This window comes from Leptodactylus fuscus, chromosome 3 (assembly GCF_031893055.1).
Source record: "Leptodactylus fuscus isolate aLepFus1 chromosome 3, aLepFus1.hap2, whole genome shotgun sequence".
Lineage (NCBI taxonomy): Eukaryota > Metazoa > Chordata > Amphibia > Anura > Leptodactylidae > Leptodactylus > Leptodactylus fuscus.
This window is the reverse complement of record NC_134267.1, coordinates 242,211,672-242,229,908: the sequence shown is the minus strand read 5'-3', so window position 1 is coordinate 242,229,908 and position 18,237 is coordinate 242,211,672. Positions and strand designations below refer to the sequence as shown.

The 18,237-nt window shown below is 50.4% G+C and overlaps 1 protein-coding gene across 1 annotated transcript in view; it reads right to left on the bottom strand.

Moving 5' to 3' along the window:
* The window catches only part of CAD (carbamoyl-phosphate synthetase 2, aspartate transcarbamylase, and dihydroorotase), a 55,855-nt gene that overhangs the window by 12,375 nt on the left and 25,243 nt on the right, over positions 1-18,237 (bottom strand). Inside the window, exons 1-18 of the mRNA XM_075269360.1 lie at positions 12,358-12,448; positions 8,268-8,407; positions 7,538-7,667; positions 7,313-7,455; positions 7,092-7,233; positions 6,637-6,808; positions 5,481-5,666; positions 4,806-4,918; positions 4,518-4,666; positions 4,264-4,395; positions 3,948-4,181; positions 2,371-2,592; positions 1,935-2,123; positions 1,732-1,856; positions 1,520-1,653; positions 1,198-1,310; positions 872-1,113; positions 536-782 (exon numbers count right to left, since the gene is read on the bottom strand). Of these exons, the coding sequence (XP_075125461.1) occupies positions 536-782; positions 872-1,113; positions 1,198-1,310; positions 1,520-1,653; positions 1,732-1,856; positions 1,935-2,123; positions 2,371-2,592; positions 3,948-4,181; positions 4,264-4,395; positions 4,518-4,666; positions 4,806-4,918; positions 5,481-5,666; positions 6,637-6,808; positions 7,092-7,233; positions 7,313-7,455; positions 7,538-7,667; positions 8,268-8,407; positions 12,358-12,448 (2,904 nt within the window). Of the gene's footprint in view, positions 1-535; positions 783-871; positions 1,114-1,197; positions 1,311-1,519; positions 1,654-1,731; positions 1,857-1,934; positions 2,124-2,370; positions 2,593-3,947; positions 4,182-4,263; positions 4,396-4,517; positions 4,667-4,805; positions 4,919-5,480; positions 5,667-6,636; positions 6,809-7,091; positions 7,234-7,312; positions 7,456-7,537; positions 7,668-8,267; positions 8,408-12,357 lie in introns of the transcript that reaches the window.

Below are 18,237 nucleotides of genomic sequence, written 5' to 3'. Positions count from 1 at the left end.
GCTTTGTCTCGTGGTCATGATTGTGTTTAAGAAACAATGTGTCCTGGATTACACCGTGTTTCATTCACAAATATCGCAAGACCTCCTCCCTTCCTCTTACTGCTGTCCTGTGTCCTATTCGTACGAAAAAGTTTTGAAACCCTCCAAGGAGGCAAGCGCGTCTGGCGTGATTTCAGTAAGCCTTGGCTACACAAACCTTCCCTGCGTGTGTGAAGGCATTTCCAAACATAATAGACACAATGGGTTCCTTTGAAAGCGTGCTGTAATTTCAAGTCCAGAAGCGAGTTATTCATAGTGCAATGTTCCTTGTAGTGAGACAGAGAGTGCAAGAAAGGAAAGAAATATGAGTTTAGCTTGTAGGAGCTGTAACAAAGGCAGTCACAGAGACGGAGCCAATAGATCTGCAGCTCTGGAGGAGAGTACAGTACAGTACATATAGATTTAGGCAGTGTACGGATGATGGTGGAGAATGTGCTGAGCAGTCTCTGGCCTGGTTTTGCTTTGCAGCTACAATTCTCTGGTAGTAGCCCCTCACCTTGCGCAGTTCCTGGATGCAGCCCACCGCACACCAGTCAAACTCCACACTGCTGCCGATACGGTACACGCCGGATCCTATCACCATGACATGTGGCTCCTGGAATTCCAGGTCGTGCTGGGTGCCATTGTAGGTCAGGTACAGGTAGTTGGTCTGCGCCGGCCACTCTGCAGCCACCGTGTCGATCTGCTTCACCTGCGGCAAAATCTTCAATTCATGGCGCATCTTCCGGACAGCCATCTCCGTGCTGCAAAAGAACCAGGTAGGTTACGTCTGGCCCTAACAGAGAACATGATGAAGAGGAGTCACCGATTAGGGTGGGGTGGGGGGTCTCACCTCTGCACAGCCTGAGCAATCTGCTTGTCAGAGAAGCCCAGCTGCTTGGCGCGTTCGAGGACACTACATGGCAAGGCACTCGCGTAGGACTCTAGTGTGGCCAGGTAGTCCGTGATGTTCTTCATCTTGTGCAGGAACCAGCGGTCAATCTTGGTCAGATTGTAGAGGCGTTCAATGGTGTACCCAGCACGCAGGGCGGCTGCCAGGACAAAGATCCGCTTGTCGGTGGGAGTGGCCAATTCCTGGACAGAAGGAGACATTTAATAATCCTGCATCACTTACTTGGCACTGACTACGACTACACATCGCCTTGTTCCCCGTCTCACCTCATCAGACACAGACTTTATGGTGTGATCAAAGCCCACACAGTTCTCGTCCACCATGCGCAACGCCTTCTGGAACGCCTCCTCGAAGTTCCGCCCCACTGACATGACTTCTCCTGATAGGGCAGAGGTCATGGTCATCTCACAGCCCCAATAATCCCCCCCCCCCCCCATCTACTACCAGATATGACGACAACTCAACCGCCAACTTTTCAACTTTGCCCGCCTCAGGATGAAGCCCGACCCAATCATTCTGAAGACTTGTTACAGTGTATCAGTGAAGTAGGACAGGAGGTTTGCCAGCAGGGGGCTCCTGTGCACTCACCCACACTCTTCATGGAGCTGCCGATCTTGGTGCTGACCCGCAGGAACTTGCTGAGATCCCATCGTGGCACCTTCACCACGCAGTAATCCAGGCTGGGCTCGAAATTGGCGGTGGTGGAGTTAGTGACAGAGTTCCTAGGGAGGAGAGAGGTCACTGATGAATATCCATCTCACCACATGAGCAGCAAATACCAGACTCCAATCCTTCCACACCTGAGAACCGGCAGTGGGATGCCCAGCGCCAGCTTAGCTGCTACATACGCCAGGGGATAACCAGTCGCCTTACTTGCCAGGGCGGAGCTGCGAGAGAGCCGAGCGTTCACCTCGATGATGTAATACTGCAGAGAGCACATGTGAGACATGGCGGCATCTGACCTGCACCTCTCCCAAATCACTCTCCCTCATGTGACACTCACCTGCTCAGACTCTGGGTTCAGAGCGTACTGGATGTTACATTCTCCCACAATCCCCAGGTGCTGGATCACCTTTATGGCGGTATGCCGCAGAAGGTTGTATTCTTGGTCGTTCAGGGTTTGGCTAGGAGCCACCACGATGGACTCTCCCGTGTGTATGCCTAACGGGTCCACATTCTCCATGTTGCACACCTGCAGGGGCGGCGAGGAGTACAGTACAGGAGCGGAATCAGGGCCCCTCCCTCCCCACTAGGAGTACAGTATAGGGGTTGTGTCATACCCCCAATATTAGTACAGTACAGGGGCTGCATCACCCCCCCCCCTTCCCACTAGGAGTACAGTATAGGGTCTGCGTCATACTATCCCCCCCCCACTACGAGTACGTTACAGGGGATGCTACAATTACAGTCCAGAACGTTCTGCATTCCTACATACTCACCGTCATGCAGTTGTTGTACGCGTCCCGCACCACTTCGTACTCGATCTCCTTCCAGCCTTTCAGAGATTTATCCACCAGCACCTGAGTGGTGTGTGCAAACGCCTGACACACCAGCGCTGTCAGCTCCTCTTTTGAGTTGGCAAATCCAGACCCCAATCCACCCAATGCATAGGCAGAGCGCACCAACACCGGATACCCGAGGTGATCAGCAGCTGCCTGAGCCTGTGAGGGAGAGATAGGGCGGACGGTAAACATAGACCGCATGGTGAAGGACCCGTAGTGTTGGGGGGGGGGGGGGGTGCTGGGAGTTGTAGTGTCACTTCCTACTGGTTCAGTAAAGCAGCAATAGAAACCCTGAAAGTAAAAGCCTGCAGAACCTTCTCCTCAACCACCACTGTGGGTCTGGCTAAAGATCTTCAATGCAGTCATCACCTCGATCTTCCTCTACGGCAGTGAAATCTGGGGCCCAGCCACCTACCCAGACCAGCCAAAATGGGACTCTAGCCCAACAAAGAACTTCCACCTGGAGTTCTGCAAATACCTGCTCCACGTACACCGCAACACCTCCAACATGGCCTGCAGGGCAGAGCTAGGCAGACTCCTCCTATGGCTCACCATACAGAAGAGGGCACTAGTATTCAAGGTGCACATCCAAAGCAGCAACCCCTACCACCACCAAGCATGGCTAAGCCACAGAACTCGAAACAAACTCGACAACCCCCAAACAACAGCCAACCACCAAACCAAAAACACCAACAGATGATAACCAAGGCCCAAATAAAGGCGACCACAGAGGCAAACAGAGAGCGGTACATTGAAGAATGGAGAAACGAAATAAATAACTCCCAGAAACTCACCGTGTACCAATCCCTACAAAGGGACTACACCATGGCCACCTACCTGGAGAGAATACGCCACCCCAAGCACAGACAGACCCTGAGCCGGTACAGACTGAGCGCCCACAACCTAGAGATAAAAACGGGGCGATACAGGCAGACGTACAAGCCACGGGAGAAGAGACTGTGCCAGCACTGTGACCAGGGGGGCCTAGAAGACCAGACCCACTTCCTGCTACACTGCACCAAATACTCAGCTGTGAGGGCCGTCTACTACCAAAGACTCTCTGCCCACATCCCAGACTTCATATCTGCAGACGAGAAGAGGAAACTCTACATCCTACTGGGAGAAGAAGAGGCCACTGTGGAGATCGCTGCCCCCACAGGCCTTTAAGCCCCACCAATCACCCACCCACTCTTTGCCCACCCATACCCACAAAACAGTGAGACCCCAAGAACACACGTACGCCCAAAGCACAAACCCCATGCCCACTACCAACCATTGTTTGCTTTGGCAATACCAAATGTTTTTTCCTTCGGTTATGATAATGAAGCCCCTTTGTATGTTGTATCAGTGTCTGCATAAAGCATGTCCTACTGTGGTGCATGCTGGGAGATGTAGTACAGTGCGGTAGTCTCAGTGTAGTGCTCCTACCTGCTGATTCAGGGTCTGCAGTGAAGCATGATGGGAGCTGTAGTAGGATCTCAGCTGACCCCACAGACAGGGCTCGGGCCCCTTACCTGCTCTAGTGAGAAGGCGGCTTCACTTGGAGCCACGTGTTCTCCAATCTCCTCCATCTTCTCCACAAACACCTTCCGGTCCTCAGTCATTTCTATGGAGCTGACAGGGGTCCCGAGCACCCGCACGCTGTACTTCTCCAGCACACCACGCTTGGTCAGCTCTACACCACAGTTCAGAGCCGTCTGACCACCAAATGTCAGCAGGATGCCGTCCGGCCGCTCGTTCTTAATCACCTGGAGGGTGAATGGTAAAGACATTGAGAACATGGAGGACAGGTCCACGCCAGCAATATCTGCCACTGCCCGCCAGACCTACCTGAGTCACATACTCTGCTGTGATGGGTAGGAAGTAAACCTTGTCGGCCAGCCCCTTGGAGGTCTGCACGGTGGCGATGTTGGGGTTAATGAGCACAGTCTGAATGTTCTCCTCCTTCAAAGCTTTAATTGCCTAAATGAAAAAGAGCATTTTAGGAAACGACCCCTGACCCACCATAGCAGGACACCCCACCTCCACAGCTACATCTGCCACGTTCAGCAATGGAGAATCCCTTTAAGATGAGCAGCCTTTACCTGAGAACCTGAGTAGTCAAACTCTCCGGCCTGGCCAATTGACAGCCCTCCAGAGCCCAAGATGAGCACCTTCCGGGGACGGGCGTTCTGCAGCTCAGACACATCCGGGGAGTTTTTGTAGGTCAGGGCGTGATTGAGTCGTTCCCTCACTAAGAAGACAACAAGATGGAGGATCTAAGATGACTTCACAGTCCACAATGGACACGGACACGTATGGACTGTGTGCATGAATGTCTATAGGCCTTACAATACAGTCATGTGACCTCTCCTCTAGGGGCCACCACTTACCTGTGCCAAGTCCTGCCTTTCCAGCTTTCATGTCACGTACGGTATCCAGAAAAACATCAAACAGACAGACGAGATCCATCGGCCCGGCGCGGTGCTCTGGGTGGAACTGCACGCTGGAAGGAGAGCGCAAGAGGCGGGCATCAGGAAAAAGCACAATTCTGTGAAGATCGCTATATGGCATTGTGAGGGGCTAATAATATTATATGAAAAATTGTGTATAGAGGTGGGGGCTGAGATTGTTCTATCTGTCCAGAGATGAGCAATTTGGAGACTTGCCAGACTGGTTATGTAAATACTATGCTCTGTGTATTGGGTGATGCTATCTTACCAAGGATGGAGACTTGAGCTAGCCCTTCGGGGGGTGTGACCTCTCTCCAGTTTCTTATCCAATAGATATGCATCAGGGCTATTGTTACAAACTTCTCCACCAATAGATGTTAGGCTAATTATACTAGCCAATCCTGTTCTGTCAATGCCATGTGATATATACTTTGTTCTAGCCACCATTAAACAGAATCCATTTTGATACACGACCACCATGTGTCTCTGTTGATTCTCCAGGTTAAAGATGGCTGTAGCCGATCTTGGCCTGTTAATTAATTTTCCTTTACAGACAGCATATCTCTGGGGTATTATGATTCCCCCAACAGCATCACCAGAACAAGCCCCACCTACCTGAAAAACGGCTTGGAGTTATGAACGATTCCCTCGTTGGACTGGTCGTTGGCGTTGGTGAAAAGTGGTGACCAGCCGTCCGGGAGAGTGGCGGGGTCCACAGCATAGCCATGGTTCTGGGAGGTGATGTAGCAGCGCTGGGAGTCCTCGTGTATACATGGCTGGTTGTGACCACGATTCCCGTACCTAGAGGAACAGCAGACACATGAGAGAGCAAAGAGACCTCCGAGGATGGAGAGAGTGTAGGAGACCCCAGAAGACAGAGTAAAAGAAGGTGAACAATGAGAATGGAGGCAGAAGACCGAGCAACAGGGGCACAACTATTGGGGTAGCAGCTGCCACAGGGCCACGGACATTAGGGGGCCCGGAGACAGCAACCATTTTTATTTAATTTTTTTTAAATATGCAGTTTCCAGCTGGTAACGGGCCCCATTTACTTAAGTCTCCTGGTTCAGGGATACTTGTGTGATGTCCCTGACGTCACATGATCAGGGCTAGCGATCTTATGTGTCGCGACGCAGGCCCGGGTCAAGTGACGTCCTGTACATCATTGAAGATGGCCGACATCAGCAGGGACTGCAACAGAGCAGGGGATAGATAATTAACTGGGTTTTTTTATGTTTGTATCCTCCCCTGGGTCGCCAATTATTATACTCAGGGGTCTGAAAGGCGCCCCCCCCCCCCCCCCCCCCGAGTATAATGATTGTTCATGGGTGCCCACAATGCGGCAACATACTGTGTGCAGGGGCCACTACGGGGCAGGAATGCAGAGAAGGGGAAACCAGAAGCCCCCCCCCTCCCATGTCAAAAGTTTGCCACAGGGCCCCACCATTCGTAGTTATGCAACTGCAGAGCGAAAAGACCACCAAGAATGAAGAGTGAGTGGAAGAGACCACAGAGGATGGACACAAGACTGAGAAGTACAGAACAAAGATCGAGATAGAAGAGGGAAAGATCAAAGGAAAAAAAAAAACCCCAAAGACGACGCCAAAGGTCAGAGCAAGAAGAGTGATCAGAAGCAGAAGAGAACACAAAGGATGAAGAGTGCAGTAAAGGGTCTCACTTGAGATCAGGGGGCAGTCAGAGTGGGCACCTTGTACCCCACCTGTCAGTTTGGCGATGGACTTGCCTCTTGCACCGATTCTGCTCCACTTACTTCATCTTGTAGGTCTTGGCGCCGATCGCCAGGGAGAGGATCTGGTGCCCCAGGCAGATTCCAAACACTGGTTTTGGGTTCTGGTGCTCCATGAAGCGCTGGATGTTAGACACGGACTGGTGGCAGTACACGGGGTCTCCGGGTCCATTACTCAGGAAGAGGCCATCATACTCTACAGGAAAGAGAACATGACCAAGTCTGCTCTGCTGCACCAGGGCTGGGGTACAGGGGCAGTATGGGCACTGTAGAACATGCAGAACATATTTTGCTGTATTGTACTCTGGGAGATGTCGTACACACTACCCAATCACCCAATCTGAGAGGTCTCATTCCGGCCATGTCAGCTCCAATCCTCCCCACTAGTCGGTATTAGGGCTTCCTACAGAGGCCCAACTATTACTATCCAGAACCATGTGAACCCCCATTATTGCATCATCTCGTGAATGGATTGTTACCTGTGCTGTTGATGGGCGAGTCCCAGGGTAGTACAGTCACTTCGGCGCCCCTCTGGCACAGGCAGCGGATCTGATTGTACTTGAGGCCGCAGTCTAGAGCGGCGATCTTCACGGCACCTCCACGGTTAAACACACGGGGTTCCTGCAGGGACACAGCAGTGAGGACACAAGTCCAACATGGCACAGAGGGCACAACATGTACCCCTCTCCCTTACACCCACCTTTAGGGACACCTCCTGCACCAGGTTCCTCTTCCCGGGGTCATTGTATGGCACTTGTGTCTCATCGGTGCCCTGTGGTATCAGCTTGCCCAGCATGGTGCCCTTCTCTCGGATCTTCATGGTAAGGGCCCGTGTGTCCACCCCTGCCGAGGGAAAGATGTGGTGTATGTATACGGTGATGGAGGAGGGGTATCACCTAGTGCCACCACTCCCCCAGACTCATACCTTGCAGTCCAGGGATCCCTTGCTCTTTTAGCCATTGGTCCAGTGATTTGGCACAGCTCCAGTGACTCGGTGTCCCACAACATTCCCCCACAATAAAGCCAGCGGCATGGATCTGAGCGGACTCAAACCACTGTGGGGAGACAAGAGCATGTGACACGGAACAAACATGGCGGACAGCGGGAATACAAGCACCGCAGTGAGCCGAGCGGCAGACACAACAACCCCCAGTCACATGATCAGCACCAAGGAGAGCGGCAAGAAAAGGAATCTCAAGGCCAAGGACAGGAGAAGGAGATAAAGCATCGGCCTGACCCCACCGTGACCTGACACAGCCCCAACATAGCAGGGGCCAATACGGAAAACAGAGTCTGATACCCTCAACATGACCCAAAGCACCTCACCCATAATCATCATAACCCCGATCACAGCAGGGGCGGACCCCTCCACCCAGACATGAGCCAAACAACACCAGAGTCTGATGCCAGCAATGGCCGACCCCCATCCTCCTGACAACCAGTATCACACGAGGGGCCAATCCCTCCTTGTGCGACCTGGACTACAGCGAGGCCAACTCTCTCCTCCACCCATGAAAACCCAGCTGCAGATCATGTCAGGGGCCAATCCTGGGGTGATCTTGCTACTGTGATCACCCAGTTGATACCAGGAGTCACATTGCACCCATGGTGCCCAGTACCTGCCATGTCCGCCATCACTCCCAGCGTCCTCTTACCTTACTAAGTCCATACTCGTCCAGCTCATCCTGCGGGATGCCATAGTTACCAACCAGGGGGTAGGTGAGGACCAGGATCTGAGACTTGTAGGAGGGATCGGTCAAGGCTTCGGGGTACCCCACCATGCCAGTCTGGAACACTACGAGCAAATAGAAGACACTCTGGTCACAGGCGCCCACTCAGATTACCCCTCACCAGGAACAGCCACCCCCTCCCCAATTCTTGTATATGGGCCCCAGGGTGGGCCATGTCAGACTTATCATAGTCCTGACAACCAGAATCCCCAGAGCCAGCAAGGCCCCACCTCTGCCCCTCTCAATCTGCAGACTGAAGTGGCCCGAATCTACACCAACCCTTCTGACAACTCTGCAAGGAGGAGCAGAATCTACACTGACACGTCACCCACAACTAAGTGGAACAAGCATGGAGCCCAAACCATTAGTGTCATCTAAAGTTACATCACCTGCTACAAACACCCCATGTCTCCCCCTTTCCTCCTCCACACCCCTGACATCGCTCCTCACCCCACCATCTCTCCTCACCTGTCCCCTTCTTTCTCTAAGAGGTAGCACATGCCACACTTGCCATGTTTGTTAACCTGTACATCCTGAATGAGTATCATCCTACTAATATTATAATTTGGATGTTTGGATGTTTGTTCCTCAATCACGCTAAAACGCCTGGACGGATTTGCGTGCAATTTTCCACAAACATAGTTTTCCCTTAGGATTGAGTCACAGGCTACTTTTGGTGCCACGAAACATGGCTTCCTAGTAGGAGACTCACAAAAGCAGGACTCCCAGCCCCAGCTATAGACTCACACACACTGCCTGGCATTTCCTGCCTCAACCTGCCTGCACACTCCTTACTGTCACCTCAGGAGTCGCCCTCACTCTACTCACTCACATTTACATATAGCTTTCCACTATATAACAGAGTATCACTACATACACAATATAACACATCACATTGTCTGTATTACTACATACACAATATAACACATCACATTTGCTATCCCACCAAACTTTTTCAAGCACTTTTACAGTTTCACACGTCTGTGTCCGCCCAATTCTCAAATCACCGCAGACGAAGTCGCGGGTAAAAGCTAGTTGTATATAGTTGCACAATATATGGCGATTACATTATATTGTATGAATACAAACGCAAGTGCTGTGCTGTCAAAGCGCACAGACCACATAGACTATAATGGGGTCGGTGTGCTTGCCACGCACGAATGATTTGTGCGGGCAGTGCGCAGCAAGCACACAGACCCCACTATAGTCTATGTGGTCCGTGCGCTTTGACAGCACAGCACTTGCGTTTGTATTCTGTCTGGGAGGTCTCCATGTGAACTCTCTACGGACGGAATCCAAATGCTAATGTGAAGCAGGGATAAGGTGAGAACATCAGAGCCTGTTTCAACCAGAAAGGTCTGCGTCCATCCCCCAATTATATTCAATTGGGAGGGGGGCAGGGAGGTTTCTAAAAATTTATTAGCCCCCCTATGCTGCATCACTGGTAAGAAGGGGTTAAGGAGTAAGTGGTAAGATGCAATTATTACTTGTCACTGGAGAGGATTGAGGGTACCATGGGCCCCCCATTCATGCCAAAGATCCCTCCATGCAGGAGAGTGGCAAATACTGAAGCTCTGTACACTGTATATAGGCGGTGGCGAATACTGCAGCTCTGTACACTGTATATAGGCGGCAAATACTGCAGCTCTGTACACTGTATATAGGCGGCGGCAAATACCGCAGCTCTGTACACTGTATATAGGCGGCGGCGAATACCGCAGCTCTGTACACTGTATATAGGCGGCGGCGAATACCGCAGTTTTGTACACTATATATAGGCGGTAGCGAATACTGCAGCTCTGTACACTGTATATAGGTGGTGAATACTGCAGCTCTGTACACTGTATATAGGCGGTAGCGAATACTGCAGCTCTGTACACTGCATATAGGCGGTGGCGAATACCGCAGCTCTGTACACTGTATATAGGTGGTGGTGAATACTGCAGCTCTGTACACTGTATATAGGCAGTGGCGAATACTGCAGCTCTGTACACTGTATATAGGCGGTGGCGAATACTGCAGCTCTGTACACTGTATATAGGCAGTGGCAAGGCTGGGTTCACACAGGGATTTTTGGACCAGATTTTGACATGGAGGCCACTTCAGACTCCGGTCCAAAAAACGGCTAGCCACAACTACATGCCAGTGCAGTGCATCGGCATCCAGTTGCGGCATTCCGCTCCGTATTGGGCCCAAATTAATGGGCCTAGTTGGGAGGGAGTGTCATGCTTTAGAATCCAGGTCAAGACAGGGCACTCACGGAAAAAGGAACCCATTGAATTCAATGGGAGGCGGTTTTTTGAGCCGGATTCTGTGTCAAAATCCAGACCAAAAAAACCTTGTGTGAACCCGGCCTTACTAACTATAAGTATGTGCCCTGAAGGTTTCAGAGATTTGTTTGGTAGTGTTCTCTTTTTAGCTTTATTCCTATTCTGTTTTATGTATTGTATTATGCTCTTTAACTGTATTTGCTTGTCATCCACTGATATATATTTCTGTGTATATTTGTGGCTGTTACCGACCCACTCGGGTTGATAGATATATAAGATTTATAAAGCTGGTTTTGTATTATCCTATAGGAGTCTAGACACACACACGGGGTGTGAGTGGAAGGTAAGTAAAGTGATCAGAGGTGTGCCAAGTGGCTTCAGTAAGGCGAGATCCTTCACAGCCTGGTTACAGTTCACTCCTAGTGAATGAGACTGAGCTGCAATTCCAAGAACAGCCTGAACAAATGCAGAGGCGAGGTGACAAACAGCATTTCTGGTATACAGTTTTTGCGTCTTCTATGGCAGCCATCTCATTGTATAAATAACATTACATTTACAATCTAGTGGGCTAAAAGACTTGCTCACCCGGCTACTAGAATACAACTGGTCCTGAACACATGGATTCAGCTGCTGCATGCACTAGGATTTATCCTGCTCTACAATAAGGCTGAGGCCCCACCTTCAAGAAATTTAGCTTTTTTTTGTTGCAGATTTTGCTGCAGTTTTCTGAGCAAAAGCCAAGATTAGCTACAGAAGAAAGGTGAGATATCTAGGAAGTTCTTATACTGCAACGTCTGCTCCTGGTTTTAGCTCAAACAAAATTTGCAACAAAAAAAGTTGGTGTTTCCGCAACGTGTGGCCTCAGCCTAAGGATAAAACATCCCAGGTGGTTACCGGATCAGCTCCGTCTGAGCACTAGGACAGGGTTTGTCAACTACCCCCAAGTATCAGTTCCAACAAAATAAGGGGGATCGGGGTGTAAGTGGGGTATCCAATAGATTGTACAGCTCAACTGGGAGAGATGACCGGTATTACTAGGTCCATGTGGTTATAAGTATATCTTATCTTATGGTAGAGTTGGAAGGGACCTCAAGGGCCATCGGGTCCAACCCCCTGTGGGTGCAGGTTTTCCTAAATCATCCCAGCTATATATTCTTTACCACTATATATATTCTTTACCACTTACTTATTTTGCTTTGTCTACCTAGCGACAGTGAGGTAGTAGTAGGAGGAAGACAAGGAGCTTTGGAGGAAGCATGGACTAAAGACTTCTGATCCATAAGAGTGGCCTTATTCCAGGTGACTGCACCCTCACTACACGTGGCATTCACATTAGCCTGACCGCACCTTGTCTGAACCAAACTTACTGCGTCTTAGTGATCTACGAGAAGAGTTTTGCTCATCTAACCCATGGTCAGTCCAGGATATGGAGCCAACACGTGGACATCTATGTGCCCATAGGCTCATAGTATGGGAGGACATGCAGATACGGAGCAGGAAGAATGAAACAAATCAAAGTGCTAGGATATAACATGCCTATATAGAGCAGGCTAAATCCAAGAGGGCAGACGGACTTGGGGCCATTGCTCAGAACTAGGTATGCCTAGTGTGCAGGGGAACCTGGCCCTTTAACCCATTAGGCCTTTGGTTCCTTATATAAAGGGTGCTAAATTCAATTGGGCAGAGGCACCGTGTCCTTTAGACTTAACAGTAATACCACATCCTCATGTTCTCCTCACACTCACCCACTTCCCCGGACACCGGCACCTCGGCCCCAAACATGTGCCCGGTGAGGCGGGTTCCATCCTCCAGGATCAGCTCTGCCTGCACCGCCATGTGGGTCAGGTCTAGTATGGAGGCGCTCCTGGTAGGTATGATATAACAGGAAGGGGCAGAGCCTCTCTGAGGAGGGCGGGGTCTCTTCCATCACAGCTCGGCGCCCTATAGAGAGAGGGAAGGGATTGGAGTTTTTGGGGGTGGAAACTGCTGGAACCAACTCCAATGTAAACTGGTCATTATGGAGGTGATTATATTGGGGTTATTACAGGAGCTGAAGCCAGGAACTCCAATCTATTCCCCTCACTACAGGACGGGCCGGAGAGGAGTCTCTATAGGGAGGAGCCAGAACTGGCCGAGACAATATATATATATATATATATATATATATATATATATATATATATATATACATATGGCACTCATAAAGTGTGTGTGTGTATATTATTTATATGAGTCCCATATGTATGGTATATAGAATTTGCACCAGACCAGTTCTGAGACATTGCACGACTATAGTCTGAACAGGGCGGTGACGCCTCGGCCTGACGTATTTATTATATCTGACACTTTCTTGTTGCAAATATTAATGGAAATCTCTGACAATTCCTAACTGGTAGAGATGTAAAGTCTGACGTATCGCTGTGTGCCTGATGTAGCAGTATATAGTTACTATAGGTAGGTTCATGGTCTCAGTATATTCTGTAGTTACTATAGGTAGCTCCCCCATACAGCACCTCCATTCCTGTCTCACTACTGACCTGTCTAGAATGGAGTTGCTGTAGTAGGTTCATGGTCTGGGTGTATTCTGTACAGGTTGGTCACTATAGGGCCTATATCTTACAATAAGCTCCACCCACTGCAAGATTTATAAAACAGACAGACATTCCAAAAAATATATTTTATTGAAATAAAACCATCCGCACAAGCCTCATTAACCGTTATTTATTCACCCCCCCCATTACATGCAAGCAACACCCCAGGGACTCCTACTCCTTTATATGCCAGCAGCACCCAAAGGACGCATGTCCACACAACTAGAAGACAATAGCACCCAGGAGCCCGTGTCTCCACCCCCTTTAGTTGCCAGAAGCACTCTTCCTCACAAGACAAATGACAGCACCCCAAAGACCCCTGCCCCCAGATACCAGCAGTATCCCAAAGACCCCTGCCCCCCAGATACCAGCAGTACCCCAGAGACCCCTGCCCCCCCAGATACCAGCAGTACCCCCAAAGACTGCTGCCCCCCAGATACCAGCAGTACCCCAAAGACCCCTGCCCCCTCAGATGCCAGAAGTACCCCCAAAGACTGCTGCCCCCCAGATACCAGCAGTACCCCAAAGACTGCTGCCCCCCAGATACCAGCAGTACCCCAAAGACTCCTGCCCCCTCAGATGCCAGAAGTATCCCAAAGATCCCTGCCCCCCAGATACCAGCAGTATCCCAAAGACTCCTGCCCCCCAGATACCAGCAGTATCCCAAAGACCCCTGCCCCCCAGATACCAGCAGTATCCCAAAGACCCCTGCCCCCCAGATACCAGCAGTATCCCAAAGACCCCTGCCCCCCAGATACCAGCAGTACCCCAAAGACCCCTGCCCCCTCAGATGCCAGAAGTACCCCCAAAGACTCCTGCCCCCCAGATACCAGCAGTACCCCAAAGACTCCTGCCCCCTCAGATGCCAGCAGTATCCCAAAGATCCCTGCCCCCCAGATACCAGCAGTATCCCAAAGACTCCTGCCCCCCAGATACCAGCAGTATCCCAAAGACCCCTGCCCCCTCAGATGCCAGAAGTACCCCAAAGACCCGTGCCTCCCAGATACCAGAAGTATCCCAAAGACTCCTGCCCCCTCAGATGCCAGAAGTACCCCAAAGACCCCTGCCCCCCAGATACCAGCAGTATCCCAAAGACCCCTGCCCCCCCCAGATGCCAGCAGTACCCCAAAGACCCCTGCCCCCCCAGATGCCAGCAGTACCCCAAAGACCCCTGCCCCCCCCGATACCAGCAGTACCCCAAAGACCCCTGACCCCCAGATACCAGCAGTACCCCAAAGACCCATGCCCCCCCAGATGCCAGCAGTATCCCAAAGACCCCTGCCCCCCAGATATCAGCACTATCCCAAAGACCCCTGCCCCCCAGATATCAGCACTATCCCAAAGACCCCTTCCTTTTCAGATGCCAGAAGTACCCCAAAGACCCCTGCCCCCTCAGATGCCAGCAGTACCCCAAAGACCCCTGCCCCCCAGATGCCAGCAGTACCCCAAAGACCCCTGCCTTTTCAGATGCCAGAAGTACCCCAAAGACCCCTGCCCCCTCAGATGCTAGCAGTAACCAAAGGATCTCTGTCTCCTCTATGCCAATGGCTCCTATACCACCTTGAACATCACTCCAATCCCCCAGACCCTCCAGGACACCGTCCCATGTAACTATCTCCTCCTATCTCTCCCCTTCTTCCCTCCAGTCCTCTTTGCTTTCTGTTCTCCATCTAGGGCTCGGCTTCCGCTTCCTGTACAGAGGTGTAATGGAAGAGACCCCGCCCCTTCCTGTGACATCATACTCCATTCTAGACACAACCTAACCTGCTCTGTATCTGCTACACTGCGAGAGCAGAAGGACCAGTGATGATGTCACCGTCATGTGACCAGTACATGGGGGCGGGGCTCGTTTGTCAGTGAGATAGAAGTTGGGACATGAAGGCCTCAGTTTGGGAGCCGTGAGATTGCTGGGAGTTGTAGTTCTCTCCTCTTATACTCTTGGCTGTAATGCCCTTTGATAACAGTCTGGACATGCTGGGAGTTGTAGTTCTCCCCCTCCCGTCTCCTATTTCCGCCTCTCTTTGCCGTATATGAGGGGTTTCTGCGGTTACAGGACATGTCGTGACTCTCAGACCAGTCGTTGCCTCCCTGATACGCTGTGTGAGGGGCCGCGGGGGTCCTGGGGGCGCCGTCACCTCCTCACTGGTTACATTGCAGCCCGTTTCTTCATAAAGTGAATGACCCCCACTCATATTAAAGGGGTCTTCCAGTCCGGACTGTTATTGCTTTTATTACCCCTTGTGGTAACAGTCTGGTGGAGGTCGGCTCTGTACATTTGGTTTTCAGGTCTATTCAAACAGGAATTCGATCAGGTAAAAAAAAAAAAATCTGTTTCAGGAATCTGAAAAACATTTTGAGGCATTTTTTCTAAAACCACATCATGGACTTGTCTCCAGTTTTTTTCAATGGAAGTTTCAACCCGAATCCGCCTGAAGAACGAGCTGACATGGATGAATGGGAGGCCGACGTCAGACATTTCTGAAGCAGATTTTTGGGGTGGAATCTCCCTCAATCAGCTACAAATTCCTCCATGTGAACAGACCCCAATCCCTGACACAGACGGAAGGACGGCTCTGGACAAAATAATTTATTGGTGGGAGAAGAAGAAGAGCGCGGAGGGGGAAGGTATGTAGGCTGGAAAGTCCAATGTGATGGGATAACAAAAAGGTCTCTTGAGCCAGAATCAAGTCAGTGACCTTGTTTATGACTACAGTCCTTTGCTCTACCGGCTGAGCTATCGAAGCAATACACTCTACAGACTGGCCCCTACAAAGGCCTCCAATGATGGTGAAATCTAAAGGGAACTATTCACTGCTTATTCTTCAGGATCTCTGAGCAGTATCTGACACTGTAGACCACCGACCATCTCCGCCCTATTGGCCTCACAGACACCACTTTCAGTGTATTATTTGCAGGCTCTGTCTCTTCCTCTTACCATTGAGGTTCCTCAGGGCTCTGTCCTAGGCCTCCTGCTGTTCTCTCTCTCTACACAGCCCCCATTCCCTTCTGGTACCATGTTTATGCTGATGGCACCCAAGCTCTCTGGACTATTTCTGAATGGCATATGTTGGAGGGGATATATATATATATATATATATATATATATATATATATATATATATACACCAGCGTTCAAAAGTTTGGGGTCCCCCGGACAATTTAGTGTTTTCCACTTTTATTTATCAAATAAGTTGCAAAATGAATAGAAAATCTCGCCCAGACATTTACAAGGTTAGAAATAATTACTGTATTTTCCGGACTATAAGGCGCACATAAAATCCTATGATTTCCTCAGAAATCGAAAGTGCGCCTTATAGTCCGGTGCGCCTTATATACGGATGGAAGCGGCGGCACGCGAGAAGTTAAGTGGCGGCCGCCGGCAAAGTCTGCGTGCCGCTTCCATGCAATGGGAGCGTGCTATTCGAATAGTATTCGCTCATCTCTAATTTCAATTGTAACTTCTTACAATTGAAGTTAGAGATGCGCGAATACTATTTGAATAGCGCGCTCCCATTGCAATGTATGGAAGCGGCACGCAGACTTTGCTGGCGGCCGCCGCTTAACGGGATTCTACCATTAAAAGAAGTTCTTTCCTCTTGACCACGTCGGAATAGCCTTAAAAAAGGCTATTCGTCTCCTACCTTTTGCCATATCCAGCGCCGCCTTCTTCCTGAGCTGCGTCCTCCCCTTCTGTGTCGTCTTCTTTGGGCCTCATGGATGACGCATGTGCAGTCAGCTCTGGCTGCGAGAGCCTGTTAGAGCCGACTGCGCATGCGTCATCCATGAGGCCCAAAGAAAACAACACAGAAGGGGCGGACGCAGCTCAGGAAGAAGGCGGAGCTGGCTATGGCAAAAGGTAGGAGACGAATAGCCTTTTTTAAGGCTATTCCGACGTGGTCAAGAGGAAAGAACTTCTTTTAATGGTAGAATCCCTGCAACTCCTCGCGTGCCGAGCGCTTCCATTCATTTCAATGGAAGCGTGCCATTGAAATGAATAGAAGCAACTGGCACGCGGGGGGGTTAAGCGGCCGCCGGCAAAGTCTGCGTGCCGCCACTTTCAATCACATATAAGGCGCACCGGACAGCGCTGTGCCTTATAGTTCGGTGCGCCTTATAGTCTGGTGCGCCTCATATATGAACCTAGGCAGGACTATAAGGCGCTCATGGGTAATGCGCCTTATAGTCCGCAAAATACGGTATTTTAATTTGAAATACTTTTCTCCTTCACACTTTCCTCCATTTGCAGCAGTTCTGGCCTTGAAGACCTTTGGCATTCTAGCTGTTAATTTGCTGAGGTAAACTGGAGACATTCCCCCCCCCCCCCCCCCCCGATGCTTCCAGAAGCCCTGACCATACGTTGGATTGGCTTGATGGGTACTTTTTGCTCCCACAACAACTCAATGGGGTTGAGATCTTGTGACTGCGCCGGCCCCTCCTTTACAGGCGTCTTCCAGCATCTTTTCAGTTATTCTGCGTCTCACAAATGTTCTTCTGTGTGATCCAAACACCTCAGACTTGGATTCGTCGGTCCGTAAGACTTTCTTCCAATCTTCCTCTGTCCAATGTCTGTGTTAGCCCATATTAATCTTTCCATTTATTAGCCAGTCTCAGATATGGCTTTTTCTTTGCCCATCTGCCCTGAAGGCTGGCACCCCGGAGTCACCTCTTCACTGTAGACATTGACACTGGCGTTCTGCGGGTCCTATGTAATGAAGCTGCCAGTTGAGGACCTGTGAGGAGACGATTTCTCAGACTAGAGACTGTAATGTCCTTGTCTTGTTGCTCAGTTGTGCAGCGCGGCCTCGCACGTCTCTTCCTACTCTGGTTAGAGCCTGTTTGTCCTCTGAAGGGAGTCGTACACACCCTTGTAGGAAATCTTCAGTTTCTTGGCAATTTCTCGCATAGAATAACCTTTATTTCTAAGAACAAGAATAGACTGTCGAGTTTCATATGAAAATTCTGTTTTTCTGGCCATTTAGAGTGTTTAATGGAACCAACAAATGTAATGCTCCAGATTCTCAACTAGCTCAAAGG